This window comes from Tiliqua scincoides, chromosome 4 (genome assembly GCF_035046505.1).
Source record: "Tiliqua scincoides isolate rTilSci1 chromosome 4, rTilSci1.hap2, whole genome shotgun sequence".
NCBI classification, from domain to species: domain Eukaryota; kingdom Metazoa; phylum Chordata; class Lepidosauria; order Squamata; family Scincidae; genus Tiliqua; species Tiliqua scincoides.
Genome location: NC_089824.1, coordinates 58,619,521 through 58,641,121, shown reverse-complemented (window position 1 = coordinate 58,641,121; position 21,601 = coordinate 58,619,521). Strand labels below are relative to the sequence as shown.

The 21,601-nt window shown below is 42.6% G+C and overlaps 2 protein-coding genes across 3 annotated transcripts in view; one reads left to right on the top strand and one right to left on the bottom strand.

The window, feature by feature from the left end:
* The window catches only part of LAMA1 (laminin subunit alpha 1), a 118,721-nt gene extending 117,014 nt beyond the window's left edge, over window positions 1–1,707 (top strand). The window contains exons 62-63 of the mRNA XM_066625109.1: window positions 504–726; window positions 1,374–1,707. Coding sequence (XP_066481206.1) covers window positions 504–726; window positions 1,374–1,534 — 384 coding nt within the window. The 3' untranslated portion in view covers window positions 1,535–1,707. The remainder of the gene's footprint in view (window positions 1–503; window positions 727–1,373) is intronic.
* A 4,306-nt stretch (window positions 1,708–6,013) lies between these two features.
* Window positions 6,014–21,601, bottom strand: part of ARHGAP28 (Rho GTPase activating protein 28) — a 98,137-nt gene continuing 82,549 nt past the window's right edge. For both annotated transcript variants that reach the window (XM_066624315.1, XM_066624316.1), the window contains exons 10-15: window positions 18,184–18,266; window positions 17,429–17,626; window positions 13,121–13,264; window positions 11,117–11,241; window positions 9,110–9,174; window positions 6,014–6,947 (exon numbers count right to left, since the gene is read on the bottom strand). In XM_066624315.1, the coding sequence (XP_066480412.1) occupies window positions 6,856–6,947; window positions 9,110–9,174; window positions 11,117–11,241; window positions 13,121–13,264; window positions 17,429–17,626; window positions 18,184–18,266 (707 nt within the window). In that variant the 3' untranslated portion in view covers window positions 6,014–6,855. The remainder of the gene's footprint in view (window positions 6,948–9,109; window positions 9,175–11,116; window positions 11,242–13,120; window positions 13,265–17,428; window positions 17,627–18,183; window positions 18,267–21,601) is intronic.

Here is a 21,601-nt window from a genome sequence, read left to right as displayed (position 1 = left end):
TGAGTCAGTATATACCTTCCTATCTGTGGGTGGGGAAATAAAATGTTGATTCACTCTCAGAAGTAGAATATCAGACAGCATTAGAAGGCCAGTCTGTTTCCTTCCTCTGAGGAAACAGCAGAACAGTAGGGTTTTTTGCTCAAGCTTCTTAAGCCATAAAACAGTGAAGCAAACAGATTGCAATTCTATCCTTCAAATGATCCAGCCCCCCCCCCCGCCGCTGTAACAAAGCTAGGTGGGCAAACAGGTGAGCTGTACAAATTACTTTGAGAGGGGCAAGTTAATCAGACGAGGAGATGGTTTTGCAGTGCATAATTTTGAGCATTGCAGTTCTGCCTGCCCTGCCGGGACTCCTGCTGCCACCTGGAGGCTCATGCTGTGGTCTCGCTACCCAGCAGCGGGTGGCCTGCAGTGCCCCACCAAGTGCTTCATGACACCCCAGGGCGCCACAATTCACAGACTGGGAACTACTGCCTTATCGGCATTTCATTGTTTCTGTGCAGGTTTTATTCAGTGTTAACAATGGTGCTGGGCGAATCACAGCCACCTATGAACCAAAAGGCATGGCCAGTCTCTGTGATGGACAGTGGCACAAACTCCAAGCAAACAAAAGCAAGCACCGTATTGCCCTGATAGTGGATGGGAACTTTGTTCAGACCGACAATCCACATATGCAATCAACCTCAGCAGATACAAACAATCCCATTTATGTTGGAGGCTTTCCTGGTATGTATTTGTTTTCTGTCACCTTGAAAATGCAGAAAATCCGACTAACCCCTTTCTCGCCTTTGTCTTGCTGCTATTTGTTCTGGCTAAATGGTGGTGAAAGCATCAAGCCAGTATCAAAGTTAGTTTTTAAACAGAGAAGCCTATGAAAAATGTCTAGGATCTATGGCCTAGTAGAATTGGCCAACAGCCTGGTTCAGTTTTTGCCTTTGTTCAGAATCAGGTTCAAGGTCAATGTAGGGTTTTGTCTAAAGTGGTAGATGCAGGCTGATTTTAGCCATCTTTGGTACCCTATAGAACCCACCTTGCATCTGATGCTGTGACTAAAGGCTTTATTTGCCTTCCTTACATTGGGCTTTGGTTGGGGTTCCCTAGATAGCATGCAGTTCCTTCACGTGTTTTGTGATGCAAAAGTGCTCAAATCTTATTGAAGCTGAAGAAAGAGGCTGTGTATTTTTCCTTGGCAATTTGTTTGAAGAGTTATTTCTCTCTCTCTCTCTCTCTCTCTCTCTCTCTCTCTCTCAGAACAAGTGTGTGTGTGTGTGTGTGTGTGTGTGTGTGTGTGTGTGTGTAGCCATGGCTCAGGTGCTGTGTTCATCTCCTCCAGACAGTAACAGGCTCACTGTGTTCTTTCATTTGTTTTCTAGCGGATGTAAAGCAAAATTGCCTGACCAGTAAGAGTTCATTCCAAGGCTGTTTAAGAAAACTCATGCTAATCAAAGGCCAAGAAGTGGAATCTTTTGACTTTAGTAAAGCCTTTGACCTTCGTGGAGTTGTTCCACATTCCTGCCCAGGGGCTGAACACTAAATGGCAGGGGAAAATGATCATATTTGAGAGGTTTAGTCTGTCTGTTGCTAATGAAACAGAAGTGTTTTTAATGGTAATCCTGGTCTCAGCGATTTCTATGTATTTTCCATCTCAGGACAAAATTTTAGCTAGAACTTCTACAATTCCAGTTTAATTAAAACCTATTTTGTACAACAAATACCTCTTCTAAAATGTTAACAAGTTTAACTAAGTATTGTATTTCTGTTTTTTAAATGTTGATTGAAGTATTTTTTAAAATCAGTATTTGCAATGTACCTTCTGTTGATTCCTTGACAGTATTTCATTTTTTATGTATATGGGTCTTTTTATAATAAAAATAATGGGGGCCCACACAATAAAAGCATTCTTTCATTACGTGTGCATATCGTAACCGTAAAAAGTGAGTTAGCAAATATTCAGCACAAGATACAATCAGTGGAACTCAGTAGGGAACTTATAATAAAAACTTGAAAAGTTTCTGCTTATATTGTTGCAGTGGGACATGATACTGCTGCTGGTATTTTGCATTTAGTATACAAAAACGGCTCCTTTGGAAACTGGGTGTGTAAATGGCTCCCTGCCACTATAGAGAGGATAAGTTCCAGAACAGTTCTGTTTAATTGAGGATGAAGCCAAGCCATGTTAAAATATGCCTTGAGGGCTTGGGTAGTGTGAGATGCTTCCTGTTCATATTGTAGTGGAAAGCACATGGGTCATAATATTGAGCTTGCTGCTGGGGTTGTGCAGTTCCACATCCATTCTTACAGATGGATGTGAATGAAATGATCAGCAGAATCACATGCTGCAGCTCTTGTTGGCCCACTATAGCATGACTGATTAGGAAAGGGTGATTACATTTTTGAGTGCTCTCTCACAAGCTTTCTCACAAGCAAAACAGAAAGCTGTCATTCCAGAGAGAACTCTTCTCCCTGGTAGTTTGCTATGTTTACTGTGCACAGGGGGAGACAGCAAATGGTTTTTTAATCAATGCTGATTTTCTACTACAAATGCTTTGGGAACCTATGTAAGATACTATCATAAACTACGGGTGCCCTGATCATTATAAATGGTAAACAATAGAGCATTTGTCAGGTGATCTCTTCTACACATCTAGTGAATTCATGGACACGGTAGCAAGACATGCCTTCTGGCTTCACCCCCAATATCTGCACACTTAGCTGAACCAAAAAAAAACACTCCTATGTATGTATTTTGGGGCTTCCATGCGATCCAGAACTCTAGGCATGCAGAGTTCCAGATTGCATAGAAGCCTCTCTGTGCTTTTGTACAAATGTACGAAAAGCTTAAACGTACCAATGTTAGGGGACATGACCAGAGGACACACTGACATCATAAATGTGGCCAGTGGGTGTGGTCTACTACTATGGATTCATTACATGTGTGTTAGGGTTTGTCTGAAGAGGGAAAACTGATCTGAAGCCCTCATGCATTCATTCTCACTATGTACAGTATATCAGAAGGCACACAAGAAATTAATGTGGATTTCTTCATAATGGCCTTATAAAAATGCAGTTACTACTTTAATCAAATTAGTGGTACGACCATGACATTTCTTCCCCTGAAAGTGAAGAGTGCCCTTTTCTACAGTCACTGGGCTGCTGAAATATTTGGCTTGTCTCGGAGACTGGATTGGTGACTGCACAACCAAATGTTTATAGTGTGACATTTTCCAAACTCCAAAAATTTTGACCATCCTATTCACAAACGAACCGAGCAGAAGACTCTTATGTTTATTTCTGGTAATCCAGGTTTGATCAAAGTGCTCAAAATTAACAGGACCCGTTTCAGCTTGTTGAATTTCATTCTAACAGGCTTTTGTATTGCAGAATTGAGTCACTCATTTTTTTTTAGGAAGCAATGTTTTTAAAATAGGAAGCAAGCAAGCATGTAAGAGGTTTAGTTGATACCATTTTAATTTTTGTCCTGGATTAAGTACATACATGTTCTGCTTAAATCCTTTGCATTTAGTTGGAATTCCTGTAAGCAAACCATTCATGACAGACGGTCAATGGAAAGAAAAGCTGAAAGATTTCACTTTAACTAAATGCTGTTGCTACTCTAGAAAAAACTTTTTAAAAGAGTTAGACCTCTGAAATTTCCTTCCAATTCAACATGAACAGAAATTAAAGTGCTGGGGATAATGTTTTTCTGTTTAGTACAATACTGAGACATTTGTTCAACATATTAAACTTTGGCTAATACTGGCTCCTGCCCATGAAAGTGAGTTATAAAAACTTTAGCAGAAGGATAATTCTCATTCTCTCTAACTGTAAAGAGGATGGAATGCACACAAATTTGGTATGTTTGCAAACAGGCTCTGGAAGAGAGCAATAAGGGTTTCCACATATTGGAGACACCAGTACAATGCAGCAAAAGGTGTTATAGTTATATATCACTTTTCAACAAAAAAAGAACACAAAGTGGTTTACATAGCAAAAGAAATGTAAAATGTTTTTAGGAAACAAAACCTTTGCTTGGTAGATCAGAAGAACATTGATGTAAGGATGTTTGGCACAGCAGCTGCCCCTTGCAATCTACTGTGGCTCTAATCAGTGAGGAAAACACAGTGAGGGTACAGGGTGGTGGAGGAAAAATGGACTCAGTTCCTCCCCCCACAGGATGAAATGTGAGAAAAGAAATTAATGGAAAACCCAAATGCATGCATGATTACTCTTTTGAAGAAGTGCAGATGGCTTGTTGAAACTGAACATCCTGGGAACACTGAAGGAAAATATTTCTTAATGCAAAAGATAAAGCAGTATGGCAGTTTGGGTACAGAACCCTTCTCCCACTGAGATAGCCACACTCACTGTTGAGTCTGTGTGGAAACAATTGTGAGAAACCATAATTACAGCCTAAACCAGTTTATACCAGTTATAAAGACTGAAAAGAAAAGAGCTTGGATGTAACAAAAATAAAATTACAATAAATACCAAGGGATGTGTGGGAAAAGACTAGCAAGACTGGGTTAAATGAAGAGGAATGGCCTTTTCCCTGCCCTTCTTCCTCTCTGTAACATTTTGGTACAAGGCCATACTTGTAAATAGAACATGAAAATAAATATATGATTGGTACCACCACTAATTGTAGTGAGGCTAGGTTGTTGGTAAACCACACCCTGATCCAGGAAGTGAAGTCCACATACAGAAAACAACTCTTGGGCCCTGAGCCTACAAGACTGGAAACAGAAATTTGTGCTACGTGTAAAGTTCTTGTGGCTAGATCGCCAAATTCTGCCTTTAGTGCTACAAGCACAACTATTGGAAGGAGACTGTACTTACAGCAACCAACAGAGGGACCACACTGTTGGCATTGCAGTATTAGGGATATAGAAGAAGAAATTCTACCTCACACTGTAGAGATGCTTGGGTGAGGGCTAGCTAATTAGTTGGCAGATACATACAACCCTCTGGATTAACCCCCAAAGCTCCTAACATATAGTTTTCTAAGAATATGTACTGAGGTAGTTAGGCTTAAGAAAGTAGCAATACAAGAAGAGACTATGCTAGTGCTCTTCCACATATTTGACAATGCTTCTCTGACACTAAATCTGTAGGAAGACATTTGTTCTGTTTTACAGAATCATTGTGTTTCAAATTTGTGCCATCTCTGCTTTATTTCCCTCTAGATATTTTACTTTTGGCTATAGTCTGAGCTTACTATCTGTATGGCACGCTGATATCAGTCCTAATGCACAGAATTACACCATGTAATGTATGCAATTCCAACAAAGTTGTGGCTATGACTCATTGAGGAAAGGCACGTGCTACTCAGATCTTGATCAGAAAGTTTTCTCCAGCCATGGTCCAACTGCTGAAGAGCAAAACAAACCACGTTGAATTAACCATGCAGTATTACACATATTAAAACCACAAAATATGTCTGAGGTTTTACTTTACAGCCTATAAGGATTACAATACAATTTCTACTAATAAGGTAACATTTCTTAACAACAACAAAAATGTAAATATAAATTCCTGCAGTAGAGTTATCTTTTTCCTACTGCAAGAATAGTCAGTCGGTATCTTCCAATTGTCAACCAACACTAACTTCATTTTTCATTTATCCAAGCCTAGCTGTCATTTTTCCTAAAACAAGGCATGATCCATTCAATATTAAACACTTTATTAATTTTGAGATGAGATACTTAATGCATTTCTGCCCGGCCCAGAGGTGTACACATTTGATCCCTGTTGTGTATATGCAACATTGGTCTTAAGTACATGCTGAATTTTGTAGTTGAAATCAATGGAATTAAAACTACTGAACTTCACTGGATTGTGCCTAAAGGCTAGCATGCGTCTTTCTGCGTATACACTCCCTTGTGTTTGTGATGAAGGCAACAATGCAAAATTATTTTTCATACAGTTTCAGAAGATGTCATGATTTTCAGTGTTGTTAGTTCAAAATTAAATTGGAAAAGGCAGAAGAAACAAAGGAACTATTTGCTAGAAAGAAAGAGTCGTTTGACTGGATACTTGTAAAACATTCATCAACTTCCAAAGCTGTCAATCTTTTAAAGTGTGGTTAACTAATTAACTAAGGATTTGGAAGTTATAGGAAATAGCTGGACAATTGCTTCCATTGTGGCACAAACAAACAGTGGCATAAAGTCTGAAATGCATGTAATACAAATTAACTTGTCTTGTTACAAAATCAATGTGTATGTTGTCCAAGTCAGATAAATGCCATTAAAATGCTATGCATTTGTGTATACCTATATATTTATATACATGCACAGTACGTTAACAGTAAAAATGCTTTATACAGTAATTTCCCCCCTCTCATTGGCAGTCAGTATAATAACATATGACAAGAAAACAGGAATGAGTTGCCTCCAAACTTTGGCACTCCCCACTGTTTTTATTAAATGATACTCTCCCTTTTCTGTATCTACTAGTCTTTTACAGTATCTTGCTATTGTCAAGCCTACTGGGATGCCATTGCATTTCTTTCTTAGAAAAAATAAGTGGCAAGATGGGAAGAAAAAAAAATCCAGTTTTTATTCTGTTAACTTCTGTCCATGGTCCTTTACATTAGTTGAAAATGAACACAAGTTGAACTAGCGTACTCATTGCAAAATAAATTATTATGATAACAAACCATTAACTGGAGTGACAGTTCTATGTACATCTATGATGCATTTGGAAGAGAGAGGTCGTAAATCATGTTGGGAAGATTTATGCACAGTAGCAACTGCTTTGGTTTTCATCATTGGCCACCTGATTCTTGATAGGGGAGCTTTCCCCACCACCTTTTGGCATTTTCTAGAGTGCTCTGCCCAGAAGTCTTTGGAAGTTTCAAGTTATTTTGGGTTTAATCACCCATTCTGCTTGAGGATTTGCACGGTAAACATCTAGCATGTAAGCATCTGGGTCCAAACAGTGCTGTCCTGAAAGAAACATAGGCTGGTTTAAAAAAAAAAATTGTTTATTTCAGTTATTACCAAGTTTAATTGTGGGAGATTTTGAGAAAGCCATTTATCCATGTCACTGAGCTACTGCAAACCCTTCATACTCATCATGTATTAAATTCTATTTCTGAATGAGGCTCAAGCTCTGGAAGGCCACTGGGACAGGGAGATTCCTAACTTTACAGCAGGGTCCAAGAATCAAACTTCCTTTCATTGTCCTTTCTGTTTCAACTAGAGGCCTTTGTCCCCAGGTAAAGTGTACCCCAATCAGGTTTGTGGAAGACATGAGGATTGCACATATGTACATAACAAACACACATCTAGTATATGATTGATGGAATGCAGAGGCTTCCTAGGTGTGTTGCTGTAGACCAGTGCTTTTCAACCTTTTTCATCTCACAGCAAGTGACAAGGTACTAAAATTGTCAAGGCACAGCATCAGTGTTTTGACAATTGATAAGGCACACTATGCTATTGGTGGGGGGTCTCACATTCCCCAATGGCCTTACTAACAAATGACCCTCTCCCAAACTCCCGTGGCACACTTGCAGACCATTCGTGGCACACCAATGTGCCATGGCACAGTGGTTGAAAATGGCTGCTATAGACACACAACCAACGAGAAACTGCAAGAACATGTTCTGCCTGGCCTTTAAGCCTCCAAATAAGCTGTTGCAACTGAATACAGCAATAAAGAGGCAAGATTCAAATATTGGGAGAAAGGTCACATCTTTCTTGAGCAATACAACTTTATTAAACTATGACAATTAACTGAATTAGTTAATGACACCTGGAGCTGGTGCGGGTCACCACAAGGTATGCGATGACAAATCTCTTCCACAGGTATCCGCATCCTAAAACATTAAGGGCAAGTCCACCTTGACTCAGTGCCTGTGATTGGTCTCCTACCACACCTCAAAGACATGGCATAATGAAAGTTATACCTTCTAAGGTGCCTTGAGGGATTCCAGCCTTCTTCATCACTACCGCCACCCTATGGCCCTGAGTTTGTGAACTGGCCATTCCTCATAAGGCTTCATTCTCTTTCCTACTCAAGCCCCCAAACCATTAGTGGCAATCCAGACAAAGCCTCTGGGTGGCTGCTAATTCCCCGAATTTTTCTAATTACTAATCCTCTAATTCCCCTCTGTGTTCACTCACCTCATTACGACTAAACTATGACAAGGCTATCTAAGCCTAACCACCTTATCCAAAGCAATGTAAAGCAGGCAGAAAAACTCCCCAGATTCACAGCCAACCTAGATTGATGAATAAACAATTTCTACTCAGCTTCAAAACTATGATTTGCAGGACCTGCACTGCGCATGGGAGGGAGCTGCTCAGTGTCAAATGAAACTAGGCCTATGCAAGTCTCCTGCACCAGCTCCGGAAGTTGCAAAAGTGCAGCAAGGCACTTCCGTACCAGTGAGGGAGGAGGTAGGCTGGTGGCGGCCTTTGGAGGCTGAATTGGGTCCCGCTGCACCGGCAGACGGGTAAGTATGCACTGGCCTGCCTCAGCTGGCACAGGGGTTCCAGGTGTGGGAAGGGTGGGTGGCATGTGGGCAGACTGGGTCTGGGGGTGGTGGTGCCAGGATCCGGCACTTAGGTGCCAGATCCTAACCCCGCTCCCGGGAGGCCCAGCCTAGCACTAGGCCTATTGGATCTGCACCACCTCTTTAGGTGGCGAAGATCCAAGTAGTCCAATTTGGGCCACTGCTGTCTGACATGGGGTAAGGGGAAGTGATTCCCTTTACCCCATGTTGTTCTGTAACCAGCCCCAACCCTGCACTGGATACAATGAAGGCCAGTCTACCTGTTTTTTCTAGCACAGGATAAGACTCTGAGGCCCAAATTCTAACCCACTTTCCAGCACTGGCATAACCGTGACAATGGGCCGTGTGCTGCATCCTGCAGTTAGGTGGCACTCATGGAGACTTCCTCAGAGTCAGGGAATGTTTGTTCCCTTGCCCTTATGTCAGTGCTGGAAAGTGGGTTAGGATTGCGCCCTGAGGCACTTAATGCACCATGGGACAGTGTTGGATGGCTCTGCCCCACACGCTGAACATTGCTGTTGACTTTAGGCACAAAGTAAAACCTAGTCTATAGGAAAAAGCTATTACTATTGACATTTAAACACTTACCTATATTTCCTCCAACTTCATGTAAACTTTGGATTTGCATTTTTATGTTATCTGATGATCCATGGCTGTGAAAGGAAAAAAAAAATCACACAACCACCAGTACAGTCACAGCAACTGAAATATTGTACATAGTTTATTTAGAAATAAGTAAAATCTTTTTTACATACTCTTCAAACATAAATCTAACCTAGATGCAATTAGTGCATGCATAATCACCATGACACTTGCTTGACACTGAAATTTAAATTCCCTTGATATGGCTGCTATAAAAATTAATTTCAGGCTAGCTTAAGGGAGGACAAATGTACGAGGGTCACCCAGAAAGTAATGCACCACATTTTTTTTCTTCAACAATTATTTATTGAACACAATGAAACTTACACACAAGAAAGAATGATGTTTCTTCTACACTCCCTATTTTTCCACATAATCTCCGTCCAGTTCTATGGCCTTCCTCCAGCGAGACACAAGGGCATGTATGCCCTGTCGGTACCACTCCTTGTTCTGGTCACGAAGCCATTTCTGCACTGTGCGAATCACCTCTTTGTCATCCTCCAAATGTCTTCCGCGAATGGCATCCTTTCGCGGAAGACATGGCCCAAACAAGTGGCCCAAACAAGTGGAAGTCTGAGGGAGCTAGGTCAGGGCTGTAGGGTGGATGGGATAACACAGTCCAATCCTGTTTAGTGATGTGTTCCGAAGTCCTCAAACTTGTGTGAGGCCGAGCGTTATCATGTTGAATCAAACATTCACCTGGGTTGTTATGGCGCCGAAGTCGCTGGAAGCGCTTCTTGAGTTTGGTTAATGTCTTCACATAAGCTTCAGAATTAACGGTGCTGCCTCTTGGCATCACATCAATGAATATGACGCCCTCACAGTCCCAAAACACAGTGATCGTGACCTTACCGGCGGAAGCAGTTGCTTTGAATTTTTTCTTCTGTGGAGATTGAGGATGACGCCATTCCATCGACTGTCGTTTTGTTTCGGGCTCAAAATGGTGAACCCAGGTTTCATCACCTGTCACAATCCTGGACAAGAACGCTTCCCCCTCATCTTCAAAACCTTTCAGCAACTCAGAAGAAATGTTTTTTCTGAGAGATTTGTGGTCCACCGTAAGACAGCGCGGAACCCATCGTGCACACACTTTTGAGTAATCAAGAGCACGGATGATTGCATCCACACTTACTTTGCTGATTGACAGCTTCAGCGCCAACTGCCTAGTCATTATGTGTTGGTCCTCGCGAATGAGCACATCAGCAAGCTGCATCTTGTAAGGTAAGGTGTGACAGCCGTGGATGGCCGCCCCGAGCGCTGCAAATCTTGGAGCTCTGCCGAACCGCCTTCTAATGGCCTCACCCTCTGTGCCCAGCGACTAACCATACTTCTGTTGACTGCAGATTCTCCATAAACTGTACACAAACGTTTGTGAATGTTCCCAACAGTTTCTTTCTCCGCAGTGAGAAATTCAATGACGACACGCTGCTTGTAACGTACATCACTTACAGACACCATTTTGAAACACTGCTGCAGCTACGCTATCTGTCTGAAGAAACCAAAAATTTGTGTGCGCACTCCTGAAAATTCAAATAATGTATATCTAAAGTTTCGCATTCGTACCATTACTGTAGGCTGAGAGAAAAAATGTGGTGCATTACTTTCTGGGCGACCCTCGTACATTCAACAACAAGCCTCCCCAAACTCATCAACTGACATTTTTTCCCCAGAAGCTCCTTAGAGTCAGGGCAATGTTGCCCTCATTGTGTTGGGCTTCAGAACAACACTATACATGTAACATAGTATATGAGTTCATGTTCTGAAACCTTGGTCTGGGTCCAATTTGTTCCCTTTCCCCACTTTTCAAATTTCCTAATTCGGCTCTTTCTTATTATTCCTCAAACAGTGAAACAAAACTACCATTAACACCTGAAAAAATAGTGTGCAAACTACTTCTATCATTAAACCAAGATTTCCCATTGTGCTACAGCTCAACTGCATGCTTTTACTCACCTGTTTTCACAGTGAAATCGTGCCAGAATATCTTTGGCTTTTGTCTGATTGTTCAGCTGAATTGCCATAGAAACTTTTGAATGTAGTGGAGCATGAACTCTTATCACCCCTTCGGGTATATCAGACTGCAGAAAGGGGAGGAAATGACAAGTCACTAAAGCAACCATATGGATAAGTCTGTACTATAATGCTAAGCTCAATGTTTATTTTGCACCATTTCTGAGGGGACTTGCGCACAAATAGAGTTCAGTGTCAGTTTCAAGCACAGAAAACTCTGCATGTTGGAAAATGGTAGTTTTCTTCTAAAGCGGCAAAGGAAGTCACAGGAACAAGACAAAACAAAACAAAAAAGGAAACCAAATGTCCAAAGTGCCGTTGGTAAGGATGTGGGACTGAACTTTTTCAGCTGCCATGCCCAGACTTTGGAACTTCCTCTTTTGGGAGACATGTCTAGCTCTCCCATTTAACCTTTCAAAGGCTAGTGTCAGGTTTCCTGTTTAGGCGGGGTTGTTCATGTCATTTGGGTGTAAATCTATCCACTGGGAGTATACCTATTTACATGAGAGTAAGTACCACTAAATTCAATAAGCCTTACTTCTGAGTAGGCATCCCTAGGATTTTGCTGTTAGCTTGCTCCTCTGAGTTGATTCTTATGGCCCTTTCGCTGTCTGTGTGGTTCATGTGTTTTTGTTCTGTTGTTACTGCTCCTTTATTGCTATTTTTCACTTAAAATAGGTGTGGTTGATTTTATGTTTTTAATATGATTCTACACAGATTTGAGGGCTTGGACAAAAAGTCACCATGCAGTTACATGCGCTCAGCATCTATCTGCTGGGACTTGCTGGGACTGTGTCGTGCTGTTACCCCATCTTCATTGGGCAAAAAGCTCAGAGGGAGCATCTGCTACATGCAGGTCACTGTTGCATTTCTTGTCAACCAGACCACAACAGAAGACAACAAATGTTCACTGCCCTGATGCAAGGAAAGACGGCTCAGGGTGGAGACAGAAAATCATGCTGGCCTTCTTTTCCGAACTGCAATGACTGCAGGTCAGAACTGGATTGGGTGCATCTTTTAGCAGGGCACACCTTTGCTCTTTCCTGATGCCTCAAAACAACCAAGGGCACAATCCTAACCCACTTTCCAGCACTGACATAAGGGCAATTCAGCTCCTAGGTAAGGAAACAAACATTCACTTACTTTGAGGAGGCCTCCGTGAGTGCTCCCCAATGGCAGAATGCAGCACATGTCCCATTGGCACAGCTATGCCAGTGCTGGAAAGTGGGTTAGGATTTAGGCTCAAATCCTATTTAGGCCCAAACCCTCTCTTGTTCCCTGCTGCCTGGGGCAGTTCTTACCTCCTGCGGGGACCATATAAGAATTGCAGGGATCTGGCCACAGCCATCTTTGCCTTCTGGTCAGTCTTTCCCCTGGACCAGATCAAGCCAAAAAGCCCCTTCTTGAATGGTTAATAATTTGTTCTTAGACTCAGAAGGGTAAGAAACAGGGTTTGTGCTCCCGAGCATACTGCTGCACTCTTTCTCGTTATTGCACCTTCTTGGGGCTATTTGAATGGACTTCTTCTGAAACTGACATCATAATCAGTTAAGCCTGAGGTAGTGAGCTTAACCTCGTGACCATCATTCATGCCAACATGGCTTCAGAATTGTATTTCTGAATTAAGTTCTGTGTACACCAGTGTGTACCTTCTGTTAGTACTGAACATGTTAGCTTGTCCCATGAATGGAAGAAAAGGCCCCAGAATCACACAACAAGACTTCTAGTGCCCAGTCATTTTTGCTATTGAAAAAAAAATTCAAAGTGCCATCTTTTGTCCCACAAAATCTTATACAGTCTCCCCCTTTATCCCATCTTAATCTTTTGAGCATTTATATTGTGAATTGCTTTGGGAATAGATTATTTTTCCTGTAGAAAGATGACCAGCCAATACTAACTGGCATTTGTTTTAATCTTCTTAATACTGTTACTAATTCTGTACTGTACCTCGGTTCTTTCTGGTCTCTCCCTCTCCATGGTTTTCCTTCTCAACAGCCTTCGCACACCCTTGTCAAACATTAGCTGCCTCTTTGTGTTGTTTATTGCGGCCTCATTCATTTTTCTCACCTGAGAAATCAGAAATGTTGGCACCTGAATGGAAGAAAGAAAGCACAGCTGAGTGCACGTGACAAAGGCCTTTCTCAAAGTCTTCCCCTTGCAATCCCAGGACATCACTCCCTTGTAGCTATTCCAAGTTTACCATCTTGGAAAGAGAGGTCTTCTTTCCACTCTCCAAAAAATAATTCCAGATTCCAAGAAGAGTGGTCCTGCATGTGGTCCAGTATCCCATCAGTCACAGTATTCATCACCAAAAATAAAGCACTGATTTATAAGCCTCTTCGACTTTCTCACCCCCCTCGTCAGCCTGGGAAGGCAGCTCATCTGAGAGAAGGAAAACTCTTGATGCCAAACCTCCACTGCCTTGTGGCTACATCCAGGTATGGAAAAGGCTTCAGGAGTCAACCTGGAGGCAAAATCCGGAGCTGGAGTCCCTGAGGCAGTTCATGGCTGAACACAGTCATGTTCTGGCAACTCCTGTGACGCGCTGGAACTAACCGCATTGGCGTCTGCCTTTCCATTGGACCATTTCAGCGACGTGGAGAGGGGGGATTTGCTGCATGGGAAACAGTCTATCCTCCATATCTACTTTACCCAGGCTTTGAGCATTGGAGAGGACACTCTGTTCCAGAACACTATTCAGAGTGCGATACCATAGTCTTCCGAAACTGAAGGATGCCAACAATCGACTTTCTCAACAGAGAAATATGATGAATACCAACTATATTTCCTTGTAGTATTTTTTTTAACTATGCAGTTCCAAAACAAACTGCTAATGAGACAAAACAGTGCACTTAATTTAAATCTTTGAATGTCCCTATTGTAAGCAGGTGGAGGAAGACACAGTCCTTATCAGCTTGAAGGAACTCAACCCAGAGTTATAATGGCTGAGAAGTACAGTGGACCCTTCTTGTCAGTGGTTCAGCATCTGCGGATGCTAAGCCCTCAGTTCAGGGGGCCTCAGAGGACCTCCCTGATGCAACTGGAAGTGGCTTCCGGTTATGTCCAGGAGACTTTCTGAAGAGGCTGTTAGGCCTGTGTGAACTCTGACACCCAGCATGACCCCCACATGAGTCCTTGAGGCACCTTGACCCTGCCCCCTGCAGGTTTCATTATCCACAGATTTCAGAATCGTGGGGGGTTTTGGAACTGATTCCCTATGGTTACTGAGGGCCCACTGTACTCGTAACTTGTGGATGATCATTTCTGCTAACATCTCCAGCCCCCCAGTCTTGATCTTGTAGGAAATTTAGCATAGTCTTCTTAAAGAGTAAGAAGAAAACTTGAACAAAGAACTCTCTTTCTTGGGTTCTTACCTATCAAAGCAGTTCCCTCTTGGTTATTATTCAACATTTATACATAAATGCACTGTATGCTACAGATTTTGGAACTAGACCTCTATTTTCATGAAATTAAGTCTGTATTAATTTGTATCCTAGGCTAGTTCTATATATAGCCCAATCCTATCCCTTGCCAGCCCAGAGTGGACACCACCACCAATGGAGTGCATACTGCATGCTGGGGGGGGGGGGCACCAGAGAGCCCAGGAGACGTTAAGTAACAAACTTTTTTCCTTACCACTCTGTAGGCTGCCTGGTCTCCAATGGGTCTCCTCAGATCCATACCAGTTCTTTAGCTGCATAAGTCTGAGGGGTCGCTTGGGTGCAGAACCAGAACAATAAGGAGGGGATAGGATCTCAATGTGCTGCCCATCCCGCCCCTAAATTGCCTCACCTCAATCCACCTCCTGTCTCCCCTCAACTGCCCCCGCTGCTAATCTACATGCTCTCTGGTAATTCTGCAGCCTGCTGGCACAGGGTTTATCAGCTCCTGTGCCACCATTAGCAGGGTGTAGAATGACAGAGTGTTTGGAGAGTCATCAGTCCTGGCTTTACACTGGCAGATCACAAGATCCACCAGCATGAGGCCTGGATAAGATTGGACCACAAGAAGCCCAAGACTGCTTTCCTGGGAGAAGGCCCCACTGAACACAATAGGATGTACTTTGGGGAGATATGCATAGGATTGCACTATAAGACACTGACAACTGCTTTTGTAACAACAGCCTGGGTTTCAAGCGTGGTTGTGCACCATCAGATTGGCCTGGAGTCTCCATGAAACAGAAACAATATCCAAGTGAGTACAAAAAGCAACTATGGAGATTTTAACAGGGCCTCCAGGAATTTCCAATATTATATCATGTTTCAGTCACAGTTGGCAACCCAAATTACAAGGGCTATGAGATGGATAACCTACATGACATCCAGTAGTGTAGCTACAGGGGACCTAGTACTAAGTTTTGCAGGACACCTCAACGCACCGTGCAAGCTCCCCATCCTCCTCGCCATTGAAGCCATTCCTTGCAGCAAGGGCAAAGCAGAGGAGACTCCGCTTTGCTCTTATTGCTGGGAATGGCACTGAAGGTGAGGGAGAAGAGCATCTGGTGTGTTGACATGCCTTGCAAAAGGTAGTGCTGTGTCCCCCATAGCTACTGATGACATCTGCATCATTTTTGTGTAAAGACTAGAAAAGGCACCCAACCTGTATTTAGCAGCATGAAGACTTCAATACCTTACAAACAACTGAATTGAATCCAGTTCACTGCAAATACAGTCTTTTGGCCCAATCCTAAACATGTGTTATGCCAGCAGACAGGTAAGGTTGCAAAGCAGCTGTGAGAAAGGCAGAGAGGGGGTGAAACTGGGCAGGGGGTGGGAGAAAAGGGGAGGAGATGGGGCAGGCAGGAGGGTGGACCAGGTCTGAGAAGGGGGCAGGTTCAGTGGCAGAAGTGCCCACTGAATTCTAACCCCTCTCCAGGCTCTCCTAGGCCTGATCTGCCTTCACAAGGCAGTGATTGGCCTGGAGTTGGCCTGGATTGGCCTGGAGTGGTACAGGTCCGAGTTGACCTACTAGGCCAGCAGGGCTCTTCCCCAGGGCAAGGGACAAATGCATTTATTTATTTGCAAATTTATATCCCACTTTATGTCCCAAGTGGGTATTCAAAGCAGCTTACAAAAAGGCAATAAAAACATAAAATACAATATAAAAAATATAAATATTAACAGTCCCTTTAAAAAGTATATAATCTATAATCTTATCCTAAGAGAGTTTCCTTACCCTAAGAAAGTCTCAGCATGCCAAAAGTTCCTGAGATTTAGAAGATGCTGCATTAGTGCCACTGCATTGCCATGGAAGGTAGTTAGGTGGAATTGGGCTGTTAGTTTTGGGACCATTTGTAACAATAAATATGGCATATTCTTCTCCATCTCATTTATAATTGCATGAGGTAAATCTTAACCATAGTCACCCTTTTTTGGAAGAATTCCTGTACTTTTCAGGGGTGCACAAAAGACCCAGCCTCTTAACATTCCATTCTTACATATTCATGTCAGGAAAAGAGGCCTGGTTGAATTTCTTGTATGACACAAAAAGCCTTGCCAGGTAGGGGAGCCTTGCCAGAAAATTTATTTTATTTATTTACAGAATTTAGACCCTGCCTTTCTACTTGCTAAGAACATTCAAGGCAGCTTATCGATAAAACAATAAAAAAATTCTAAAACATTGATATGTATACAGTACAATAAAAACAATTTTTTAAAAAATACAATAAACTTGGATCACGATTAAAATACAATTCATAAAAAAGCGCCAGCCCCTCCCTCCCCTGGCATCAGCATACAGTAGCTTCCCTGATTAAAAAAGTCTTAAGACTCTGCCAAAAGGACTCCAGAAAGGAAGCTGTTCTCAGTTCCAGGGGAAGGGGATTCCACAGGCAGGGTGCCACCACTGAGAAGGCCCTATTTCTTGCTGCCATCTCCCTCAACACTGCTGGTGGCAGCACAGTTAGAAGGGCCCCCTCTGATGACCTGAGAGGATAGGTTAGATTGTATGAAAGGAGGTAGTCCCTCAAGTACCATGGACCTGAGTCGTAGAGGGTTTAAAAGGCAAACCTAGCACTTTGAATTAAGCCTGGAAACAAACTTGCAGCCAATATAGTTGCCCAACTGAGTTGAACTTATGAGCTCCCGCAACCACATGGGAAGCGACATTCTGCACTAGTTGCAGTTTCTGGATGGACTTCAGAGACAACCCCATGTAGAGCACGCTGTAGCAATCTAATCTGGATGTCACTCAGGCATGGGTCACAAAATTATGGCAGTCTTACTTAAGAGCACCATTAAGAAAGAACCAACCTACCATCCACAGGATATCCTGGTATTTAATCAAAAGTCTCACAATATGTGCTGTAGTGGCTGCTGCTAGCATCTCTTCTTGGTTTGCACGTTTGCCTTTGTAAATGAAGAGGTTCGGGGCAACAACCATGGAAACATTCCACAAAGTCATTTTGTTTTTCCTCACATTAGTAACCACTTTCTTCAAGAACTGCAAAAGGACCTAGTAGAAAGAAGATTACTCAGACTCAATTTATTGGATCACCCAGACCCATGCTGCTATGAACATTAAGTTCATTTGGTTGCCGTTGCACTAAATCTTAGAGGACATCTACACAAATTGGATGTGCCTAAGTCTATCTATTTCCATGGATTTGAGCATCTCTATCTACCTCACTGTGGGACTGTGGCCCTTGCAAAATAGGCTGACACTGAATAATTCTTGAAATCAATTAGCATACAAATAAATATCAAAACACCTGCTTGACATCTTATATTCTGGAAAGTATTCCATTTAGACTGCCTGTACAGAACCACGTTCTGTAAATTCTGCATTTTTGCAAAACAACTGCTTGCTGAACAAGGGACTCCATTAATTACAGATATGATTCAACTAGCCCTATCTTTGCAGAATGAACTTTCCCTAGAGGAAAGTCGTTCTCTGATAAGAAAATGGCAAGTTTGGAGGTTTTTGTACATGGCTAGGTTTCAGCAAATATAATTAGCTGTGTGGAAAGTTGACAATTACAGATGCCAAAACTCATAGAACAATATGCATACCTTTGCTGTATCCCTGCAGGCATCAGGAAGCAACATGATCAACAAATGCAAAGCTTGTAACTGTAGTTTGACTTTGGAGATCTCTAGGAATAAAATGGTGGGGAACAAACTATTAAAAATATGACATAGGCCCTCCAGGGATAAGGCCATGCTTTAGCAAAATAGTATTATAGACCACAATAAGATATAAAGAAGCTGAATACGTTCTAGCAGTGAAGCAATGTTTCAAATAGGAACAACTCCCCCCCCCCAAAAAAACCCCTACTAGTTCAGACCAAGAGTCTTTGTGGTTCTGCATTCTTTTTCCAACACTGGCCCACCAGAGACTTCAAGCAGGACATGAGGACAAAAACCATCCTTGTTTGTCCCATGCAGAAGTCCACAGTCTAAAATAAAATGTGATAAACCTACAAATCTTTCTAACCCAGCGGTTCCCAAACTGTGCGTCTGTGGCCACAACGCAGGTTCCTTGGCTTCAGTGGCTCAGCCAGAGGCAAGGGGAAGCTCTTCCCCTTACCCCTGGGTAAGGGCTGCTGGCCCCAATGAGTCTCCTTGGACCCGTGCCACCTCTGGAGGTGGCGAAAGTCCAAGGAGAGCGGAGCAGCTTGAAGCTGCTCCATTCTCCCCAGGGATGGGGGTTGGGATCCGGCATAACCACCAGGTCCCAGCCCCGCCCCCAGCTCCCACACACCTGCCCCGGGGCCACCCATCGCCTGCCCTCCCCCTTTCCAGAAACGCCTCCCTCCCGCCCCCTCCACGCGCCCCCACGCCTACCTTTGCTGCTTGTGTCGGCGCAGGTGCGCCGACACAAGCAGTGGCATGGAAGCCGCCGTGGCATGGAAGCCGCCGTGGAGCCTTCTGCTGGCCTCCGTGCATCAGTGCATCTAGATGCGCCAACGCAGCTTCCTCCCATGGAGGTGCAAACATGCTTTACGGCACGTTTGCAACCCTCCCGGGGCACTTATGCCGGCCTAAATGCTGGTTAGGATTGTGCCCTAAGTCAATATTGTTATAGTGGGACAGACACACACACACACACACAAAGAGTTGACCATCATATAAATTAGGCAAAGCCATTCTTGCAACTATCACTATAAGAGATGAATACTTCTTCTATACTAGATTTGTAAATAAGGGATCATCCCTAACAATCATTTGGAGGATACAAATGCCAAGCTCACCAGCCCTGCCTCTTTGGAAGCTGGATCAACATCTCTGAGGGATTATTTGCTATGTTTTTCCAAACATGTCAGTGTACTAATCATTTGCTTATAGTCTCATTTCAAGTAGTTTCTTTCTGTGTCTGCATTTTTTTTTGGTAACAGTTGAGCTGCTAGATCAATTTAGTGTAGCTGCCTACTTGTAAAAGCTGAGCTCCTCTTCAAGTTCATTAGAAGATGCAAAAGTGTTAGGAAGCAAAATGTGATTAAACAAGGAAATCAGATTAAAGAATTAGGAGGTAAAATACGAAGATTCCTCAGAGAGTAGGGATGTGCTCTGGAGAGAGGAAATAAAGATAGCCTGGCTTATGTGTTGTAAAACCAGTTTATGTGTTCTATCAGATGCAAAGAAGGCAGAGAGTTTATTGACATGTTTGTCAACAAACCAGGCTTCAGTTTCTTTCTATAGTAAACTAGATAATTCAATTCATACTTTACACTGGTTGTTTTTTTTCTTTTTTCTTCTTTTGCATCAAATATTTACACTCATAATTGTAATTATTTATATTTTGGTGGTTGGGTTAACTTATAATGTATGTTGGTATTACTCAGGGCTGATCCAAGTAATATTCATATATATACTTGGAATACTTGGAATATGAATATTACTTGGATCAGCCCTGAGTAATACCAACATACTATACATTATAAGTTACTGCCATAAGTTACTGCCATTACTGAATGGCAGCAGAAGCTTGTGGACTTCCTTATTTTACCAAAGATCTCTTTGTATAGCTCCTCACAAAGTACTGTTAATATTATATTCTAGGCTACATATTATAAATAGGCTTTAATCCTATGCAACTGACCTGGGTGTAAATGTCATTGAACTTATTTACTAAACAGGATGGGCTATAACACAAACAAAACCATGATTATTTTCACACACTCTCTCTCTCCTTTATACACCCGCTCAGATGCCAGGCAGATAATTCTACATAATATAATACAGAAAACTTCTGTTCTGGATTTCAAAGGAGCAGGCCCCTTAGAAGAAGGCTTTGTCTTCAGGGACACATTCTCCACATAGTTTATTCTCTGGGTCACAAATAGGCCATCTTTCATTGTAGGCTGTCAATCAGCTCTTCTTTGAAGTTTCAATTGGCTGGCCTTGTAGTTCAAAGCAGTCTTCTGTTACTAGGTGCACCGCAATCTCAAAATGTTACAAAACACCTCCTTTCCAATGGATTTTTTGATGTCATTTTTTAAACTGCTATATAGATTCTAGTTATTCTTAGACCAGTGTTTCTCAAACTGTGAGTCGGGACCCACTAGGTGGATCACGAGCCAATTTCAGGTAGGTCCCATTCATTTCAATATTTTAATTATTATATATGAGACTTGATGCTTCACATGGTATGTGACTGCATTTGGGGAAATGTCACACATCTGTACTTTTTAAACAGGCTACTACGTATATACTTTTAACAATGATAATCCATAGGGCTTACTCCTGCGTAAATGTAGGTAGGATTACAGCCTAGGATTGTTAAAACTCTTCCTGCTTGGTGAGGTCACTTCTGGTCAAGACATCACTTCTGGTGGGTCCTGACAGATTCTCATTCTAAAAAGTGTGCCCCAGTGTTAGAGGTTTGAGAACTACTGCCTTAGACCATACATTTATTTTGCCATCCGTTTCATTTCATGCACACAGACAAAAACCTTTCTCTGCAAAAGCACAGTGGTCTGCCATTTAGCATGGCAGATTAGGAATGAATGAGCTGAGGATTGTTGTTGTGGCAGTTGCTGCCACAACTGCCGCTGTAAGCAGCTGTGCTACTGTGAGCAATTGTGAAAGCAGAGCTGCAAAAAGAGGAGAAAGCAGAACAATCAGGATTTGATGCTTGTAGTCCAGCATGAAAGAGAAGAAGGTGGAGGCCTCATCCACTTATCCTTCCTGTCCACTTGAGATTTGCAGCCACCTCTTCTAGCTTCCAGGCGGCCTGCCAGTTCCAGCACAGGATAGGACTGGGCTATAATTGTCTCAAGCTCTGTGGCCATTCAAAAATCAGATAGCTGCTAACTGCCCTGTAAAGAGCTAAGCTCCTGCAGCTTGAAGCTTGTGTAAATATAGGGAGATAAGTGTTTTGAGTTTTTTTTTCTGGCGTATTTTTTCCCACAAAGGACACGTAGCAGGGGCAGGTGAAGGATGGCTGACATCCTTCCCTCAAGCAGCAGTTCCCAAGCTCGCAAGGAGA